Source organism: Schistocerca piceifrons, chromosome 4 (genome assembly GCF_021461385.2).
Source record: "Schistocerca piceifrons isolate TAMUIC-IGC-003096 chromosome 4, iqSchPice1.1, whole genome shotgun sequence".
Taxonomy (NCBI): domain Eukaryota; kingdom Metazoa; phylum Arthropoda; class Insecta; order Orthoptera; family Acrididae; genus Schistocerca; species Schistocerca piceifrons.
In genome coordinates this window covers 64133264-64155690 of record NC_060141.1, presented here as the reverse complement: position 1 = coordinate 64155690, position 22427 = coordinate 64133264, and the positions used below count along the sequence as shown (strand labels likewise).

Here is a 22427-nt window from a genome sequence, read left to right as displayed (position 1 = left end):
CCTTTCATGCTCCTCGACTCTTATAACTGCCATCTGGTTTCTGCACAATTTGTAAATAGCCTTTCGTTTGCTGTATTTTACCCCTGCCACCTTCAGATTTTGAAAGAGACTATTCCACTCAACATTGTGAAAAGCTTTCTCTAAGTCTACAAATGCTAAAACGTAGATTTCCTTTCCTTAAACTTTCTTCTAAGATAAGTCGTAGGGTCAGTATTGCCTCACGTCTTCCAACACTTCTACGGTATCCAAACTGATCTTCCCCTAGGTCGGCTTCTACCAGTTTTTCCTTTCGTCTGTAAAGAATTCGTGTTAGTATTTTGCACCCGTGACTTATTAAACTGATAGTTCGGTAATTTTCACATTTGTTAACACCGGCTTTCTTTAGGATTGGAATTACATTATTATTATTATTATTATTATTTTTATTATATCATTATTATTATTATTGGAATTATTATATCTCCAAGTAGCCGATCATAATTAGGACGCAGTCGATTCCTTGTAAAGACAACCCACACCATTATGGAGCAACCACCAGCTTGCACAGTACCACCAATCTGTGCGATCTCCATCACACTCGATCCCTACCGTCAGCTCTTACCAACAGAAACTGGGACTCATCTTACCATGCCACGGTTTTCCAGTCGTTTGGGGTCCAACCGATATGGAGCCACACTGATTTGCCCAGTTATTTCACGCTGTGTTGCTTGTCTGTTAGCACTGACAGCTCTATGAAAACGCTGTTGTTCTCAGTCATTAAGTGAAGGCCATCGACCACTGCGTTGGGCGTGCTAAGACGTAATGTCTGAAATTTGGCATTCTCGGCACACTCTTGACACTGTGGATCTCGAAATATTAAATTCCCTAACGATTTCCGAAGTGAAATGTCCCGTGCATCTAGCTCTAAATACCATTCCGCGTTCACAGTAGGTTAACTAACGCCGTGCGGCCGTAACCACATCGGTAACCTTTTCATGTGAATCACATGAGTACAAATGAGAGCTGCACCAACGAATTGCACTTTTATACCTCGTGTACGCTACACTACCGCCATCTGCGTACGAGGTCTGTTCAAAAAATTCCGGAACTCTGCTCACAAAATTTTTCTACGCTTGGCAATAATTTGTTTGTTTTGAGTGAAACAGTGACTTTCGTCGTAATCTGGTGCAGTTTGACGTAACATAAACATGCCTAGAAGTGCTAGTCTATTCAAGAAACGTAAGTTTGGTGGAAACCAACACGCTAGAAGTGTAAAACCGTGTGTTGTTCAAGAGTTGGAACCCACAAGCAGTGTAAAATCAACCTTGATGTGGCGCCAGAGAACAAGGGAGATGCGACCTCACCCAATGCAAGTAAAACTAAATTACATAAACTAGGATTACTGCTGGCTGTGACAACAAAAACTCATTTGTAACGTCAAATGAATGCAAGAATAATCTTCATGAGGTAAATGTAAGACTCTTCTATGCCATGAGAGCTATCGGAAAAGGTCTTAGTGCAGCTCATTGTTTTGGTTCGGATATGAATCTACAACCACCACCTACAAAAATTCAGAGGTAACTGAAGTTATAGGAAAAGCTGTTGAATCTGTCGCTTCCCTGTCAATGAAGGCTGCAACAAACGAAGCTGTTGAAGTGAACGAAGGCAACATTGGTATACCAGTTGCGTTTGATGAGACATGGCAAAAGCGTGGTCACACATCGATAAACTCAGTTGCCACAATCACAAGGGTAGACACAGGCAAAGTAATTGATTTTGAGGCACTTACAAAACATTTCTTTAGCTCCTGTGACAAAAATGGCAAAATGAACATGAAAACTGCCAGATAAATTATGAAGGAACTAGCGGAGGAATGGAAGATGATGCCGCAATCAAAATGTTAAGCAGATCACTGCAGGAAAGGGGTGTACGATACACCCAGTTCCTTGGGGATGGAGATTCTAAGGCGTATTACTGTGTTGTTGAAGCAAATCGATATGAAAATATTGTGATAAACAAATTGGAATGTATTGGGCATGTGAAAAAGAGGATGGGCACACGTCTCAGAAAATTAAAACAATCTCTTCGCACCACCACACTGTCTGATGGCAGGCCACGTGGAGGTCGGCTGACTGATGAAACAATAGATCAGCGCCAGAAGTGTTATGGAATGGCCATCAGAAATAACGGAAATGTTTTAGAAAGTATGAGAAAAGCAGTCTGGGTCACATACTTCCACAAACTTTCAACCGACAGAAAACCGACACATGCACTCTGCCCACCTGGACCTGAGTCGTGGTGTAAATTCTGGATACCTGAACTTTCAGGAGTGTCATTTGAACCCAAGAACTCTATTCCTGAAGCTGTTATGGAAGCAATAAAACCAATTTATAGGGATCTAGCTCACCCAGACCTCTTCCGAAAGTGTCTACATGGGCGAACACAGAATCCTAATGAATCATTCAGTAACATTATCTGGACACGAGTGCCCAAAAATGTTTTTGTAGGGCTCAATACACTAAAATGGGGAATTAGTGATGCTGTATTAACATTTAATGATGGAAATATGGGAAGAATAATAGTTCTAAAATATCTTAACATCACTCCAGGCTACCATACTGTAAAGGGCTTGAAGTTATTGGAGAAGATAAGACTCGCCAAGGCACAGCGTGAATCTCAGTTCACCACCAAAGAAGCAAGATCTGCTGGGTGGTTTTGAGACTTAATTTAAAATTGCAAGTCAATTTTTATCATTTTATACTTTAAATGCGATTTTCTCAAAATTACATTTTTTATGTTTTATGTTCCTTTATTTCGAAACCTACTTGTGATAGCTATATAAAACTTTGGCACCTATTTCATTATAATATATTGTACCTACTGAAGCACAACCATAGCAATAACTTGAATAAAAGGCCATCTAGGGCATTATGTGTTCAATTATTTCTAATAAAAAGTAGCATAGTTGAAAATAGATATACAGGATGCTCCATTGATCGTGACCGGGCCAAATATCTCACGAAATAAGCGTCAAACGAAAAACTACAAAGGACGAAACTTGCCTAGCGCCATGGTTGGCCCGCCAGATGGCGCTGCCATAGGTCAAACGGATATCAACTGCGTTTTTTTTTCAACACGAACCCCCATTTTTATTACATATTCGTGTAGTACGTAAAGAAATATGAATGTTTTAGGTGGACGACTTTTTTCGCTTTGTGATAGATAGCGCTGTAATAGTCACAAACATATGGCACACAATTTTAGACGAACAGTTGGTAACAGGTAGGTTTTTTAAATTAAAATACAGAACGTTGGTACGTTTGAACATTTTATTTCGGTTGTTCCAATGTGATACATGTACCTTTGTGAACTTATCATTTCTGAGAACGCATGCTGCTACAGTGTGATTACCTGGAAATACCATATTAATGCAATAAAAGCTCAAAATGACGTCCGTCAACCTCAATGGATTTGGCAATACGTGTAACGACATTCCTCTCAACAGCGAGTAGTTCGCCTTCCGTAATATTCGCACATGCATTAACAATGCGCTGACGCATGTTGTCAGGCGTTGTCGGTGGATCACGATAGCAAATAACCTTCAACTTTCCCCAAAGAAAGAAATCTGGGGACATCAGATCCGGTGAACGTGCGACCAATCCACCTGTCATGAAATATGCTATTCAATACCGCTACAACTGCACGCGAGGTATGTGCCGGACATCCATCTTGTTGGAAGTACATCGCCATTCTGTCATGCAGTGAAACATCTTGTAGTAACATCGGTAGAACATTACGTAGGAAATCAGCATACATTGCACCATTTCGATTGCCATCGATAAAATGGGGGCCAATTATCCCTCCTTCCATAATGCCGCACCAAACATTAATCCGCCAAGGTCGCTGATGTTCCACTTGTTGAAGCCATCGTGGATTTTTCCGTTGCCCAGTAGTGCAAATTATGCCGGTTTACGTTGCCGCTGTTGGTGAATGACGCTTCGTCGCTAAATAGAACGCGTGCAAAAAAAATCTGTCATCGTGCCGTAATTTCTCTCGTGCCCAGTGGCAGAACTGTACACGACGTTCAAAGTCGTCGCCATGCAATTCCTGGTACATAGAAATATGGTACGGGTGCAATCGATGTTGATTTAGCATTCTCAACACCGACGTTTTTGAGATTCCCGGCCGGCCGGAGTGGCCGTGCGGTTCTAGGCGCTACAGTCTGGAACCGAGCGACCGCTACGGTCGCAGGTTCGAATCCTGCCTCGGGCATGGATGTGTGTGATGTCCTTAGGTTAGTTAGGTTTAATTAGTTCTAAGTTCTAGGCGACTGATGACCTCAGAAGTTAAGTCGCATAGTGCTCAGAGCCATTTGAACCATTTGAGATTCCCGATTCTCGCGCAATTTGTCTGCTACTGATGTGCGGATTAGCCGCGACAGCAGCTAAAACACCTACTTGGGGATCTTCATTTGTTACAGCTCATGGTTGACGTTTCACATGTGGCTGAACACTTCGTGTTTCCTTAAATAACGGAACTATCCGGCGAACGGTCCGGACACTGGGATGATGTCGTCCAGGATACCGAGCAGCATACGTAGCACACGCCCGTTGGGCATTTTGATCACAATAGCCATACATCAACACGATATCGACCTTTTCCGCAATTGGTAAACGGTCCATTTTAACACAGGTAATGTATCACGAAGCAAATACCGTCCGCACTGCGGAATGTTAGGTGATACCACGTGCTTATACGTTTGTGACTATTAAGCGCCATCTGTCACAAAGCGAAAAAAATAGTCAAACTAAAACATTCATATTTCTTTACGTACTACACGAATATGTAATATAAATGGGGGTTCCTATTTAAAAAACGCAGTTGACATCCGTTTGACCTGTGGCAGCGCTATCTAGCGGGCCAACCATAGCGCCATCTGGTTTCCCCCTTCAAGCTAGATGAGTTTCGTTCTTTGTAGTTTTTTCGTTTGATGCTTATTTCGAGAGATATTTGACCCGGTCACTATCAATGGACCACCCTGTATATCTTTTCTTCTTTTTACCTCATCTCTTAATTCTGGTTCAGTAGGCATAATATAGCATGGATAAGACAGCTGTAAAAATTGTACAGTGTTATCTTCATTGGTTCGAGAGACAAAGGTACATGAAGTAGGCTAATTTAACATTGCCCGCATAGGCCCTGCAAACTTCTCTTAAGTACTTTTAGCTACAGAAGCGACAGTTATCATCCATCCTGTGGGCCACAGCCCCGAGAACGTCTGTTTTACGTGTCTACTAAACTCAGAAAGAGGGAGCAGCGCCTACGAAACTGCAACGGTGTTGGCAGGCGGAGCTGCTGAGAGCGGCGCAGAGGCTGCGGCCGCTGTCCCGGGAGCGGCAGAGGCAGCGACAGCAGCCGCTGGGGCAGGATGCCTCGCCCCGGCCTCCCACCACCACCACCGCAAGCGACAACAACGGCAACAACAACAACGACACCAACAACAACGGCAGCGCCGCCGACAAGCACTGGGAGATGTGAGTGCATCCGCTTATACTCGAATCTAGTTGGAACGGCTTCACTCGAAATCACGCCACTTTTATCATGTAATTTCCCAGTCACCAGTTATTCAACTCGACTCATAATTTTTTTGTGCTTCTCCTTAAATTACTTGAGGCTAACGCTTCGTTGGTTCTTAACAAGTCTACGATTAAATTCGTCCTATCTTCGTATGCAAGCTAGTTGTGACCCCTATATTGATGAAATGTTACACAATAACATAGCTACACATCGATGGTGCCATACACAGCAACACGAGACCGCGAGTCACTGACTTACCCCATTACACACACTAACGGATGCGCATATCACGCTGGGTCTTACAAGGGAACCTCCCCATCGCACCCCCCTCAGATTTAGTTATAAGTTGGCACAGTGGATAGGCCTTGAAAAACTGAACACACATCAATCGAGAAAACAGGAAGAAGTTCTGTGGAACTATGAAAAAAATAAGCAAAATATACAAACTGAGTAGTCCATGTGCAAGATAGGCAACATCAAGGAAACTGTGAGCTCAGGAGTGCCGTGGTCCCGTGGTTAGCGTGAGCATCTGCGGAACGAGAGGTCCTAGGTTCAAGTCTTCCCTCGAGTGAAAATTTTTACTTTCTTTATTTTCGCAAAGTTATGATCGGTCCGTTCGTTCACTGACGTCTCTGTTCACTGTAATAAGTTTAATGTCTGTGTTTTGCGACCGCACCGCAAAACCGTGCGATTAATAGACGAAAGGACGTGCCTCTCCAATAGGAACCGAAAACATTTGATCGCAAGGTCATAGGTCAACCGATTCCTCCACAGGAAAACACGTCTGATATATTCTATACGACACTGGTGACGGCATGTGCGTCTCATGACAGGAATATGTTATCGACCCACCTAACTTGTACACTTGGCGAATGGGTAAAAAGATTCTTTTATCTTGCCTGATTTAGGTTTTCTTGTGGATGTGATAATCACTCCCAAAAAGTGATGAAAACATAAGAGTTTGTCACATAAACTGCAACAAATGAATGCAACAGTTTCACAGTCGCACAATTTTCCCTGTGCTCTGTCAAAACATATATTTTTAACGTTTTCAAATTTTTCCGTGTGTAGACCGGTAAATCCTGCATATGTCGAAGCAAATCTGGACATGTCCTGGAATTTTGGAGAGCGAAGTTGCTTATGTTTGAGTGCCTGAGCTTTGATAATCGTCTGAAAGTAAAAAGTTAAAGTTTTCGCTCGAGCGACGACTTGAACCACGGACCTCTCGTTCCGCAGCTGCCCACGCTAACCACAGGACCACGGCGCTCCTGAGCTCAGAGATTCCTTGATGTCGGCTACCTTGCTCATGGACTACTCAGTTTGTATATTTTGCTTATTTTTTTCATAGTTCGACACAACTTCTTCCTGTTTTTTCGATTGATCTGTGTTCAGTTTTTCAAGGCCTATCCACTGCGCCAACTTATAACTAAATCTGAGGGGGGTGCGATGGGGAGGTTCCCTTGTTAGTATCTTTGTCTCTGACATATCCCAGAAACAAAAGAAAAATATTTACTATTAAAAACACTCTTGATCACAATTTATTAAGTACGGTGACCGGTTTCGACCACTACTGCGGTTATCTTCAGACCAATGAGTAAGAACCTCCTTCTGCTAGAGAATCACTACTCAAAAACGTGAAAGAAAAATAACTCCAATCCTCTGATTCTGAGCAATGCTTTCTCGAGGTTTCTCTCAGTTGTAAGGTAAACGCCAGATGTATCCTCCCAATCATTCCTTCTGCCCTTTACAGCTAGTCTGCTATTTCGACGAACAAAAGAAAACTCCGCAGTGGGCTGGATCTCAAGTAAGAATTCAGGACAGATGCAGAAATATCACAGTGCCGTCCTGGGCACAATCCCAGTGAATGAATGCGGTCTACCACTGCTTTCTGCTGGCCATATGCGGAGCTTCGAGTTTGTCTCTGTATCAGGTGGATGGCTGTAATGATTATTTGCGCAGTGTAGTTGATATCTTGGAACTGTTAAGAATCACCGAGACAAAGACTGCGAGACCTATGAAAGAATACTAAGGTGACCGTCAAGCTTAGGGTTCCCATTCGAAGGACTAATCTCTGTACAGTCTCACATAGCCATACTCTATCAGGCACAGCTTAGAAATTTGGAATATAAGCCAGGACCAGGGCGCAAAGTTCCCTGATCAGAAAATTTACACCACCTTCTCTCCTCTCTTTGTCAGCCTAACACAGATGGAAGAAATATTCATATTTACCAGCTCGTCAGCGATAGGATTGCTAGAGGTGGAGCATACATACAGATTGCATACGGATGGAGACGGAGATTGACTCTATCCTTTTCAAAGAAAGTGTTCTTGCAATCATCTTAAGCACTTTTGGGTAATGACGGAAGGCCGAAAGTGCTTACTCACCTGGTGGCTACCTCAGAATTGAACACTTAGTGATGTAACCTTTGAAAACAGCACGAGCTTACTGAAATGACACACTAGCATTTGCGCGATGGTAACTTACTATTATCTTTTTTTTTTAGTGTTTGCAATTGGTCTACTTATGGCAATATCTGCAAGGGCTGTACAAGAATTTTCACAATTAGAGTTTGTTAACAATGGTGCCAGACGTCGTAAGTTGGTCTATGTTGACCCATACTAACAAAGGTCTTGATGTGCTTCAATTGCGTCAATTCCGCGGCATCCCATAGGCATATTTGGTTGTAAGATTGTGGCAAAAATTAGTATATCTAATTTATTTCTTCAGTTGTGGTAAGATTAAAAATTTCAGGCCCTCTTTTGCATTTAACCAGACAACATAGTGAGTTAACATTTCACTATGTATAGTATATGATAGATACATGATAATAACAATAATTATAATGATAATGATAACATAAAATAAACATTAAATATGCATAATTCATGACCAGTATAATAATAATAATAATAATAATAATAATAGTAAAGAATGTATGACATTTCAGAAATACGTCTTATTAACATTGCATTAAACCATTCCTCTTAATGTACTTGTGAAATGTAAATGATTGCATCTAACAGAAGTATATAGCAGCGTTACAGAAAGAATCAAGTGTTGTGATGTTGGTTAGTCAGGTGAACAGTGAGAAATAATGATTAAGGTTACCAGATGAAATGAAAGAATGGGAACAGAAATACGAGGTGTGGCTAGAAAAAAACCGGACTAGTACTGGTGAAACAATAAAACGAATGCAATAAGGCTGAAAGTCGCGTGGCCTGTCACGTGACTCTCGCTCCGCCTACTGCTCGAGTTTCATCTGCCTCCTGCCCTCAGTCTGCCCGTGGCGTCTGTTTTAAGTAGTTCACGTTTTGTCTGTGCGTCGGAAAATGTTGAGTGTACAGAAAGAACAGCGTGTTAACATCAAATTTTGTTTCAAACTAGGAAAATCTGCAAGTGAAACGTTTGTAATGTTACAACAAGTGTACGGCGATGATTGTTTATCGCGAACACAAGTGTTTGAGTGGTTTAAACGATTTAAAGATGGCCGCGAAGACACCAGTGATGACACTCGCACTGGCAGACCATTGTCAGCAAAAACTGATGCAAACATTGAAAAAATCGGTAAACTTGTTCGACAAGATCGCCGTTTAACAATCAGAGCAGTGTCTGAGTTAACAGGAGTTGACAAGGAAAGTGTTAGGCAGATTCTTCATGAAAGTTTCAACATGAACAAAGTGTGTTCAAAAATGGTTCCAAAGTGTCTCACAATTGAACAGAAGGAATGCCGAAGAATGATTTGTTCTGACATCCTGGAAAACATTGAAAGTGATCCCACCTTCTTACAAAATGTTATTACTTGCGATGAATCGTGGTTTTTTACTTACGATCCCGAAACTAAACGCCAATCGATGCATTGGAAAACTCCTGGTTCTCCACGACAAAAAAAAGCACGAATGTCAAAATCGAAATTCAAGGCAATGATGATTGTTTTTTTTACATCAAAGGGATTGTGCACATTGATTGGGTACCAGAGGGACAAACAGTGAATCAGCATTACTACATTAGCGTCCTGGCTATCCTACGTGAGCGAGTACGGAGAAAACGGAACGATTTGTGGAGAAAAAAGTCATGGATCCTTCACCAAGACAATGCCCCAGCTCACAATGCGTTGTCAGTGAAGACGTTTTTGGCAAAACACAACATTCCCATCGTAGATCATCCACCCTACTCACCTGATTTGGCCCCCTGTGACTTTTTTCTTTTCCCTAAAGTCAAGTTAGCTTTGAAAGGAACTAGATTTGAGACTGTTGAAGCAGTAAAAGAAAAAGCGACGGGAGTAATTTATGCACTTACCGAAAATGATCTGCAGCATTGCTATGAACAGTGGAAAATTCGTATGGAGCGGTGTAGAGACCGAGGAGGAGAGTACATTGAAGGAGATAACATGAAATTGTAAATAATTGTCAATAAATGTTTTTTCCAGCATCAGTCCGGTTTTTTTCTAGCCGCACCTCGTAGATACAAATGAGGAAAGTATGGACAGCATTGATAGTGTGACAGATACTGCTTCCTTGTTTGACAGAAGAAAAGTAGATGAGATAGGCCCATAGGGAACCTAATGAGAGTTAAAGCTTTAATATACTCTTGAATTGAGAGTGGTTTTGCATGCGTTGCGGGTTACTGACAGGCGGTTTGCTCCAGAGTTGTGTGGCTGAAATGCAGAAGGAGAAGGAGACAGATTTAATATTTTGCACGAGTACAGCCAAGATAATGGACATAGCGAACCTGGCATCACAGTTATAGAGCGAAGACAGGTATTTGATTATCAGGGAGAAATGTAGAGGGTACTGGTGGCTGTGGAACCGATGAAGAAATCGGAGCATGTCAAAATCAAGCCACCTACCTAGTCGCATCCAGCCTGAGTGAATGTACGAGGGCAATTCAATAAGTAATGCAACACATTTTTTTTCTGAAACTGGGGTTGTTTTATTCAGCATTGAAATACACCAGGTTATTCCCCAATCTTTTAGCTACACAACACTATTTTTCAACGTAATCTCCATTCAATGCTACGGCCTTACGCCACCTTGAAATGAGGGCCTGTATGCCTGCACGGTACCATTCCACTGGTCGATGTCGGAGCCAACGTCGTACTGCATCAATAACTTCATCATCCGCGTAGTGCCTCCCACGGATTGCGTCCTTCATTGGGCCAAACATATGGAAATCCGACGGTGCGAGATCGGGGCTGTAGGGTGCATGAGGAAGAACAGTCCACTGAAGTTTTGTGAGCTCCTCTCGGGTGCGAAGACTTGTGTGAGGTCTTGCGTTGTCATGAAGAAGGAGAAGTTCGTTCAGATTTTTGTGCCTACGAACACGCTGAAGTCGTTTCTTCAATTTCTGAAGAGTAGCACAATACACTTCAGAGTTGATCGTTTGACCATGGGGAAGGACATCGAACAGAATAACCCCTTCAGCGTCCCAGAAGACTGTAACCATGACTTTACCGGCTGAGGGTATGGCTTTAAACTTTTTCTTGGTAGGGGAGTGGGTGTGGCGCCACTCCATTGATTGCCGTTTTGTTTCAGGTTCGAAGTGATGAACCCATGTTTCATCGCCTGTAACAATCTTTGACAAGAAATTTTCACCCTCAGCCACATGACGAGCAAGCAATTCCGCACAGATGGTTCTCCTTTGCTCTTTATTGTGTTCGGTTAGACAACGAGGGACCCAGCGGGAACAAACCTTTGAATATCCCAACTGGTGAACAATTGTGACAGGACTACCAACAGAGATGTCAAGTTGAGCACTGAGTTGTTTGACGGTGATCCGTCGATCATCTCGAACGAGTGTGTTCGCACGCTCCGCCATTGCAGGAGTCACAGCTGTGCACGGCCGGCCCGCACGCGGGAGATCAGTCAGTCTTGCTTGACCTTGCGGCGATGATGACACACGCTTTGCCCAACGACTCACCGTGCTTTTCTCCACTGCCACATCACCGTAGACATTCTGCAAGCGCCTATGAATATCTGAGATGCCCTGGTTTTCCGCCAAAAGAAACTCGATCACTGTCCGTTGTTTGCAACGCACATCCGTTACAGACGCCATTTTAACAGCTCCGTACAGCGCTGCCACCTGTCGGAAGTCAATGAAACTATACGAGACGAAGCGGGAATGTTTGAAAATATTCCACAAGAAATTTCCGGTTTTTTCAACCAAAATTGGCCGAGAAAAAAAATGTGTTGCATTACTTATTGAACTGCCCTCGTAGCAAGGAGTGACATGATCGTACAACTGAATATTACTACACACACTTTCATGGCTAGTTCGAGTCATCCAAAGTTGTAAATATTTTGCCTTGTTAACTGCATCACAGTAGCAAAGATCTGGCAGGAATGAAGACGGACTAACTTTGTTTTATTTCAAGGGAAATAACTTTCTAAATTTTTAGACTGTATGTAGGCAAGAGAGAGATTTCCTGCATGCTGCTACAGTTTATTCTTCCCAGTTTAAATTCTCGTCCAAGATTCTGCGAGATAGTTTACAATTTTTTGATTGTGTAATTGAATACCATCAAGTAGTATTCGAGGAAATGATTAATAAAAATGTTTACTGGTCAACTTTTGGTATGATATGAGGATGACCCATGACTTCTTAGGTTTTAGTGTAAGACCCAGGTGTTGATGCCTACTGTGATACTGAACTGAAGTTGTCATTCACACTTGGTGCAGTAGCAACGATGTTGTTAGGGGCTACACTTAGCTACAGTTGGATGTAATCTACACATATTTATGCTTGTTTGTTGATTTCTTTGTTCTGGGAACATTGGGGCCATCAGACTCTCTCACGAGTGAACAGGTATTCTACATATCTCACATTACATTAATTGCAACAGGCATGTTGTAAGAGGTCTTACATTTAACGTAGACGACTATATTTAGAAACATAAATGACTTAAATATCGAAAACAGTAGACGGTATAAAACACAGGTTATATTCGTTCAAGAAAACTAAAACAATGAAGACAAGTAACAGGCCGGTAGATTAAACATGTGAATGGTGTCATCAATAGAAATGAAAGGAGGTGCAGGGCAGAGAGAAAAAAAGGGGCATGATAAAACACGAGTAATGAAGACTGGGGAAGAGAAAGTGGTTTGGATGATTGAGGAACCAAAAGAAAAAGAAGCATAAATGGGAAAAGATGGGAGCATTTGCTTTACAGTTTGATTGAGGAAAACAGGGTAGTTTGAGGGGGGGGGGGGAAGTTATGAGGTTGACACAAAGAAGAGCGTCAGCTTTTCCTTAAATGCATCAAGGGCTGTGAATGATGCGCAGGTTGCAGGGCAACTTGTCCCAGAGGCTGGCAGCAGTAACAGAGGAGGAGTCTGTGACTGTTTTTGATTTTTGGGTGGTCGCAGCTAGGATACTACTAGGTTGATTCAAATGAAAACTGGAAGAGTTCCATAAAATTTAGAAAAGTTGTGTGATGGTGTTGGTAGGTGGCAGTGATATTCCTTGAGGTTCAAAAAGTGACCAACAGGCGGCAGAGTGATGCTACAACGCAAGAGAAGGCAGCAGTATCCAAAACAAGATGGACACCCCGCTGTCAACATGCATTACTATTGAGAAGCGACCTTTGATGCATTTTTTGTGTAGTGAAGGTGTCAAACTAATCGAAATTCATCGCAGGATGACAGTGCAGTATGGCGATACGTGTGTGTTGTTGCAGCAAGTGTAATAACGGCGTAAGAAGTTTAAAAGCGATGTTACTTCTGTGGAGGATGCCCCGAGACCAGGGCAGGTTAAACGCATAGTGACGCACGAGAAATTAGTGCAGGAGCTTTTAAAGGGGACCAGATGGGTAACTCTGAACGAAATAGCCACGAGTGTGAAGGTTAGTATTGGTTCAGGGCAGAATATTGTTCACATTGTACTGCACTTCAATAAGGTGTCTGCAAGATGGATACCACGTCAGTTGACTGCCGAATTGAAAGACTGTCACGTCGATGCCTGTGAAGAATTTTTGCATCATTTCCACGTCGACGGTAATGCATTTCTGGGAAAAACTGTTGCAGGTAATGAGACTTGGGTCCACTGTCACAAAAAGAAATGAAAAGGTCAAGCAAGGAGTGGCGTCACAGCTCATCGCCAAAACGAAAACAATTTCCCTCTCAGCTGTCTGCTGGAAAAGTCATGCTCAGTCTCTCCTGGGATGCAAATGGAGTAATTTTGGAGCATCACATGGATAGGAGACTGACGGTAACCAGCACTTCTTATTCAGACATGCTGAGAAGTTAACTTTGCCCTGCAATCAGGAGTAAACGGTGAGGACTTCTGACTTCAGTCCCACCACATACAGCCTGAAAGACAGTTGAGACTATTCAGGAAATGAAATCCGAATATCTGCTACATCCTCCATATTCACCAGGCCTCGCTCCTAGTAACTTCCATCTGTTCGATGCACTCAAAGAAGCAATGGGGGACAGGTATCTCAGAAGTAACAAAGATGTGAAAACCGTGATGGACGTCTGGTTATACACACGACCAAAAGAATTCTTTCATCGCCGTTCTAATGCACTTCCGAAGTGATGAAATATGTGCATTCAAAGTCAGGGAGACCATGTCGATAAGTGGCATGCAAGTTTTTCGTTCATTGTTACAGTTGAAAATATTATAACACTTTTAAGGTTTTCATTTGAACTGCCATCCTAGATAAATGACTCTTTGCGTTGTTATTGTGATAAGATGTCTGGTACTTAATACACTACTGGCCATTAAAATTGCTACACCACGAAGATGACGTGCTACAGTCGCGAAATTTAACCGACATGAAGAAGATTCTGTGATATGCAAATGATTAGCTTTTCAGAGCATTCACACAAGGTTGGCGCCGGTGGCGACACCTACAACGTGCTGACATGAGGAAAGTTTCCGACCGATTTCTCATCCACAAACAGCAGTTGACCGGCGTTGCCTGGTGAAACGTTGTTGTGATGCCTCGTGTAAGGAGGAGAAATGCGTACCATCATGTTTCCGAGTTTCATAAAGGTCGGATTGTAGCCTATCGCGATTGCGGTTTATCGTATCTCGACATTGTTGCTCGCGTTGGTCGAGATCCAATGACTGTTAGCAGAATATGGAATCGGTGGGTTCAGGAGGGTAATACGGAACGCCGTGCTGGATCCCAACGGCCTCGTATCACTAGCAGTCGAGATGACAGGCATCTTATCCGCATGGCTGTAACGGATCTAGCAGCCACGTCTCGACCCCTGAGCCAATAGATAGGGACGTTTGCAAGACAACAACCATCTGCACGAACAGTTCGACGACGTTTGCAGCAGCACGGACTATCAGCTCGGAGACCATGGCTGCGGTTACCCTTGACGCTGTATCACAGACAGGAGCGCCTGCGATGGTGTACTCAACGACGAATGTGGGTGCACGAATGGCAAAACGTCATTTTTTCGGATGAATCCAGGGTCTGTTTACAGCATCACGATGGTCGCATCCGTGTTTGGCGACATCGCGGTGAACGCACATTGGAAGCGTGCATTCGTCATCGCTATACTGGCGTATCACTCGGCGTGATGGTATGGGGTGCCAATGGTTACACGTCTCGGTGACCTCTTGTTCGCATTGACGGCACTTTGAACAGTGGTCGTTACGTTTCAGATGTGTTACAACCCGTGGCTCTACCCTTCATTCGATCCCTGCGAAACCCTACATTTCAGCAGGATAATGCACGGCCGCATGTTGCAGGGATCCACCACGGCGTTCCGTATTACCCTCCTGAACCCACCGATTCCATAGTCTGCTAAACAGTCATTGGATCTCGACCAACGCGAGCAGCAATGTCGCAATACGATAAACCGCAATAGCGATAGGCTACAATCCGACCTATATCAAAGTGGGAAACGTGATGGTACGCATTTCACCTCCTTACACGAGGCATCACAACAACGTTTCACCAGGCAACGCCGGTCAACTGCTGTTTGTGGATGAGAAATCGGTCGGAAACTTTCCTCGTGTCAGAACGTTGTAGGTGCCGCCACCGGCGCCAGCCTTGTGTGAATGCTCTGAAAAGCTAATCATTTGCATATCACAGCATCTTCTTCCTGTCGGTTAAACTTCGCGTCTGTAGCACGTCATCTTCGTGGTGTAGCAATTTTAATGGCCAGTAGTGTACTCATCGTCGGTAGGGTGTAGAGGCAAGTAGAAGTTGTTCTTGCACATGTTACCGTTGTATTCTGCCCAGCTGAGAAGTTCATATACATTTAGACCCAATTCTTTACTGTTTCTTGATACTGTTTTTAGTATACCGCCAAGAAGAATAGGAGATAATTGGTCGCTGAATTCAGAGCTAATTAATTTTTGATGCGATGTGAAAATTACGTGGCACCCCGTCACATTTAGTTTAGGTCCCACGCGTTGCGCGTATGTGAATGCTGAAGACAGAGCGTCATTCGTCTAGACCAGGGGTTCCCAAGAAAATTTTCTCGAGGACCCCCCTCATCGAGCATGATTGGTAGCTTGTCATATCACAGTATCAAGTACCTATAAAAACCAAATTAAGAGTCTGTTTATACTTTATGTATTTTTGGTACTTGCAAAAACATTGAGATATTCATTATTGAAAAAATATTGAGCTTAAAACTTTTTCAATTTCGCCATCATTGTTACTGTTAAATTTTTGATTATTGGTCAAAATCTTTGTCTTCAAATCTGGGTGTTTGGTATAATAAACTCCTTAAAAAAATAAAAATTGAGTATGAACTGAAAATGACAGGAAAAAATTAAAACTGATTGTATTGGTCTTGCGCTAGAGTGAGCTAGTGTCAGTTGGCCCTAGGAAGACGCCAGACGCAGAAGTCAGCGTTCGCTAAAGCTCTGCTCATGCAGGAAGCGGCCAAAACAAAAAAATCTGTTATCATACGAAATATTTTTAATCTAATAGCATTTTGCTGACCCCTCTGGCATAGTTCGCGGACCACCTATTGGGAACCACTGGCCTAGAGAGTGGCAGTACTGACAGCTTCTGTTGCGGCTCTCAAACAAAGCTGGAGGTCAGCGGCAGTCACCGGACACGAACCGACGCTCAACTCGCCAGCAGTGGTAGTATGTGAGGTTGTGTGTGCCGCAGCCTGCCGCCGCCGCGCCGCCGCCAGAAGGAGCGGGCCGAGCAGCGGCCGCAGAGGGTGCCGGCGCGCAGCTTCTACTTCGGCATGGAGCACGGCGAGCGAGACGCCGTCGACCGCTTCGCCGCCAGCCTACAGCGCCGGCCGACCCTCGCCGCCGCCGGCGCCTCCACTGCCGCCAGGTAAGTGATCAAATATTCCGTCAAATATATTTGACAAAGATCTTTGACGTAGCGCTAGAAGGGGTATTACACTGTCTTCATATTTTTCGTCAAAGTTCAAGATGGCTGACAACAGCAACTTGTTATTACCCGCAGCAGTTGTATGTACCACAATTGCACTGTTTGCACATGCGGAAGAGAAGCGGGGGAAAAAAAGGAAACATACCTGGGTGAAGCCGTGGGTTTTACGACGACACGATAAAAGCATTCAACAAAACTTGTTACGTAAGCTTATAGTGGAGGACGTCAAGTCGTACATCAATTACTTAAGAATGGATGAGAATACATTTCTGTATGTGCTCAATGAAGTGTATCCTCATATCACAATATTCACTTAAGAACAGCTACATCTGCAGAAGGCAGGCTCACTGTAACACTGATTCCTTGCTACAGGAGAGGGTTAGGTTGGGTTAGGTTAGCTCAGGTCAGGTCAGGTCTCCAATCTTCGTAATCTATTTTTGTATTCAGCGTGCCTCACGTTGTAAAGCGCCTCATCTGCATCATACATCACTATTAATTTTGTAGTTGTCGGCAAACACCTATTGTATTTACCGGCAATGTTTAGAAAAACACTACAGACAACAGAATGCAGCGATGCTAGCGCTCCATGTGGTAACATATCACATTGCGGTAAACAGAAGACAAGCGACTTCTTTGATCAAATCTACAGCGAGGCCCTAGATTTGATCAAATATTGGACGACATTTGACAAAGTTCCCTATTACACCATCAAATATCTTTGACAAAGATATTGGACAAAGATATTTGACAAAGAAATTTAATAGTGTAATACCGGCCTACGCGCCGAGCATCGTACTACCACCCACATGTTTCCTCCACAGTTACACTTTTCCAAACAACACGTTTCTGACAGCTTTCCCTGCTGTACATAGTAGCGATTGTCAAGTAGGAGAACTACCGAGTGAAGTCACCTAACAAAGCGTTACTCACATTCCTGAAAGAACTCACTCCTCCCTTTCTACTGCTATAAGTGGAATGACCATATAAAATTAATTGTTGGTAAGGCGGGTACCAGGTTGATATTCATTGGGAGAGTCCTTAGAAAATGTAGTCCATCAACAAAGGAGGTGGCTTACAAACCACTCGTTTGACCTATACTTGAGTACTGCTCATCAGTGTGGGATACATACCAGGTCGGGTTGACAGAGGAGATAGAGAAGATCCAAAGGAGAGCGACTCGTTTTGTCACAGGGTTATTTGGTAAGCGTGGTAGCGTTTCGGAGATGTCTAGCAAACTCAAGTGACAGACTCTGCAAGAGAGGCGCTCTTCATCGCGGTGTAGCTTGCTGTTCAGGTTTCGAAAGGGTACGTTTCTGGATGGGGTATCGCATATATTGCTTCCCCCTACTTATGCCTCCCGAGGAGATCACGAATGTAAAATTAGAGAGATTCGAGCGCGCACGGAGGCTTTCCAGCAGTCGTTCTTCCCGCGAACCATACGCGACTGGAATAGGAAAGGGAGGTAATGACAGTGGCACATAAAGCGCCCTCCGCCACACACCGTTGGGTGGCTTGCGGAGTATAAATGTAGATGTAGATGTGCACTGCTGACGTTAGTCGAGGCTGTGAAGTGGTGTGTGTGTGTGTGTGGGGGGGGGGGGGGGGGGGGAGTGCACGCCAGTCAGTTGTGTGCAATCGGCACCAGGTCAACCTGTGGATGTGACAGAATGACAGTAAGGAACTACGTAAGACAGCATCAGAACAGTGCTCGTAAAAAGGTTCTTACTGACAGGTACCAGAGAAGAGTGTCACACCTCGTCTCTGAAAATCCATATCAACCCATTGGTAACCCAAGCCAAAGATGGAAAAACATTTTTGCTGAAAGTACTTTATTCTTACGTTTTTTAGGGTGGGAAATCCAAATACGATACTTAAAAAACTGTATCACCCACCATTTCTTCACACTTTACAGTTAAATTGATTAAATTAACGATTTTTTTAAAGAATTTAACAGCTTTTATACAGTCAAAATAATTTAAAAAGTTGCTGGCAAAAAAAGGTCGATTCTATTTTCGTGTTAACAGATGGTGTTTTGTTTACTGTAAAACTAACCTTACTTGCCCGTTTCCTGTACATCTGCTCAGTACAATGTCTAATCGTGGTTGTAAAAAGTCTGCTGACAGTTTTTGTTATACTTGTGGTGAATTTCTGATTACAACACACCAAAGCAACATTACAGACTTTGTGAAAAAGTTATATTTTAACTAAAGTTCAGTCTTGATCACAACACTTATGTCTCAATAACATAGGTGACCGGTTTCGGTTATATTTATATAACCATCTTCAGACCCATGCCTTCCTTGGAGGATGGTAGGCGGAGCTCTCCTCAGCTGCTACGAAGTCAACTTTTGTGAAAAAGGTTTATTTATCATACTTTGGATCTAAACTTGGTGATCGAGATAAATCTTGGGCGCCGCATAAGGTATGTTATGTGTGTGTTGAAGATTTGAGAAAAATGGTACAAAAAGGAGAAAAAAGCCTTTAAATTTGCTGCTCCTATGATATGGAGGGAGCCAAGAAATCATCCCAATGATTGCTGCTTTTGCAGTGTCGATATTACTGATCATAATTCGAAAAAGAAGAAAGTAATCAGCTACCCTAACCTTCCGTCCGCCACCCGACCGGTACGGCATGGCGTAGATTTGCCAGTTCCTGAACCGTCATATGATTTAAATTCTATTCCAACAGAAGTATTTTCTGATGTACAATCTGATTTAGATGAACCAGATGATGAATTCCACTGTAATACAGAAAGTCTAGAACTCAAATCGTTTACTCAGACCGAGCTTAACGATTTGGTTAGGGATCTCGGCTTAACGAAAGAAAAAGCTGAATTGCTTGACACTAGATTAAAAGAAAAGAACTTATTGGTAGATGGAACCACCATATAAATGTATAGAAAGAGAGAGCAGCGACTTTCCAAGTTTTTTCAACAAGAAGGTGATTTAATGTACTGCTCAGATATTCCCAGTCTGATTAATGTGTTTGGTATTGAGTACAAAAAGAAAGGCTAGGCTTCAGGTGGATAGGACATACGTGAAAAAACCATGCGGACTCTCTTGCACATTGAACTGAGCCCATTATCGAGCCTAGGGGCAGTGCTGCTGCTCGGTATATAGTGTGGTGCCTCCAGGGGATGAGTAACACGTGCTTCTTGTGTGTAAATTACAGCGTCGAGGTGAACACCGTCAGTGCTTCTTTTAGCACGTCCGTACTAGGGTACGTCCAAAACGTAGAAATTTGCCCAGGTTGCCCGGAGGCAGCCTGTCGAGCGGCGAGGCGTCGGAGGAGGACGAAGACGAGGAGGACGAGGCGGTGTCGAGCGCTCGGCCGGGCCGCGGCGGCATCGCGCTGCAGCTGCGGCCGACGCTGCCCAAGAAGCAGCCCGAGGTGCCACGGTTCTCGCCCACGGCTGCCTGGCGGCTGCTCTCCGCACTCGAGCACCCCGCCTCGCCCGCCACCTCCACAGCCGGCGACGACGCCTCGGTCAGTGGCCGGCCGTGCCTCACCTCTCATTACCTCACAGCTGCAACTTATGCTTTATTTTCACACATTGCACACTTTTTCGTATAATTCCATAATCGACACTTATCCTGCGCAAAACAAAAATACTGATGAAGAACTCATCACTTAATATTTCCGGGCTGAGATGCCGTGGTCCGTACATAAAACTCTCCCCTGACGTTTCGACTTCGACTACGGAAGGCATCCTCCGAGGACAATTGGCGAACTGCAACGAGAGCGCGAGTGAGCGCCGTATATATAAGCCATCCAGAGGGCGCCGCTGTCAATCACGTGACGTTGGCTGTGCTATGATCTCTGATATTGCCAACTTTTTCAATTGAAATTAATCGATTGTCACGCTGTTGCTGCAATGTTGACATCCATATCACAGTCTAACGTAACAGTCGCGAAACTCTGCTGTAAAAGTTGTTACCGTTTGACAGATGGAGCGACATTAGCGCTCCAAGCGGCGAGTAAGATAAACGTCAGACGTGTCGTAAGCATGTTTGTTTTGCATCCATTTACTACGTAATTTACGAAATATTTGAGTTATTTTCTTTCCTCTGAGGGTTTGTGTAGTATCAGAAGGCATATATGTTTCTAAAATTGATTCTAAAATACGGCAAAAATGGACAAAAACCGTGAATCGAGTGGCAAGCTACAACTCATTCGTGAGGAAACACTTGTGACATTGGATAGAACTGCAGTTTACCACGTTGATATCAAAAGAATATAAACACACAGATTCATATGTAAGTAGCACAGACATGTACCTCTAATTGCGACAGCTCTTTTATCGTTCTGTAGGCCTACTGTGTTTGTCATTGTTTTCGCCTGTTGCCACAAGTACGATCTTCATCTTTATATTTTTCTAAGTGGGGCAAGCAACTGCCAAATAGTGGGAGAAATATGTTGAAAACATTATAATGAGCTGATTACATTAAATTTCATGCAAAACCAAATATTTGAATAATTTTCGAACAATCTGTCAGTGAACAAGGTGCTAACAAAATAATGTCATCACACGAAGGAAGCAAGGAAAATTAAGTGACGGAGAAAAGAAGTGAATGAAATACATACCACACGCTTTTGTAAGACACGAATAACTCCACTTAGTCTAACCACTTCATCGTCAAAGCATGTCTGCGTTGACGATTCACACAAATTTGTCATTGATACATGGAGAGTTGAACTGGCTGCTTCTGTGTGGCAGTTTCCTCTTCATCGTCAGTTGAGGTGGCTTATTTGGGATGTCAAACAGTGTGGGAACTGCATTCTACACGAGTTTATTATTGTCTGCGCTCATGAACTGGTTTTGTTCGAAATGTAGCGAACAAAACCTAATATTATTATACAGGTAAACTGTTTTTTTTTTCATAAGGTATTCTCGTCTGCTACTAACTGACCAATTTCTGCTCCTAAAACTAAACATTTATCATTAACACACATGTAGTTTGCATGTGAATCCTGACGATACATTTTTAGTAACATGATGGTATATACCTCTCAGGATCTTTAGGAAACGTAAAAAAGACAGCTGTGGTGTCTTCTTCCTGTTGTTGCTGCAATTTATTGCGCAACAAACACTCCAGCTTGTAAAAACCATTGTATAAATTAAATAAACAACCACTATTCGCTTTCACGATCGCGCCGAACTCACAGATTAAGTTACTGGCCCCAAGCGTGGGGCGCTGCTGGTGCGTTAGGCAACAAAATCGAGGAGAAGTGTCGTGACTGTTATGTTAGACTGTGTCCATATCTTATCCAGCTTAATGTCTTCATCTTTTCTTTTAAAAGTATTGCAGTGTTCGGCAATCTCAATTGCCTCTCTGTACATTCGCGCATAATAATGCGACGTCTTTGCTAAGACGGTCGTCTCACTAAACTTTATTTCACGATCACCTTCCTGAAACACATGTTCCGCTACAGCCGATTTATCAATATGTCCGAGGCGGCAGTTCCTTTTATGTTCTCCCAGACGGGTGTTGACGCTTCTTTTGTTGTGCCTATATAGACCTTTCCACAACTGCATGGAATTTTATAGAC

The 22427-nt window shown here is 43.3% G+C and overlaps 1 protein-coding gene across 1 annotated transcript in view; it reads left to right on the top strand.

The window, feature by feature from the left end:
* Positions 1–22427, top strand: part of LOC124795599 (serine/arginine repetitive matrix protein 2-like) — a 148339-nt gene that overhangs the window by 40309 nt on the left and 85603 nt on the right. Inside the window, exons 4-6 of the mRNA XM_047259670.1 lie at positions 5326–5513; positions 16641–16817; positions 20126–20363. Of these exons, the coding sequence (XP_047115626.1) occupies positions 5326–5513; positions 16641–16817; positions 20126–20363 (603 nt within the window). The remainder of the gene's footprint in view (positions 1–5325; positions 5514–16640; positions 16818–20125; positions 20364–22427) is intronic.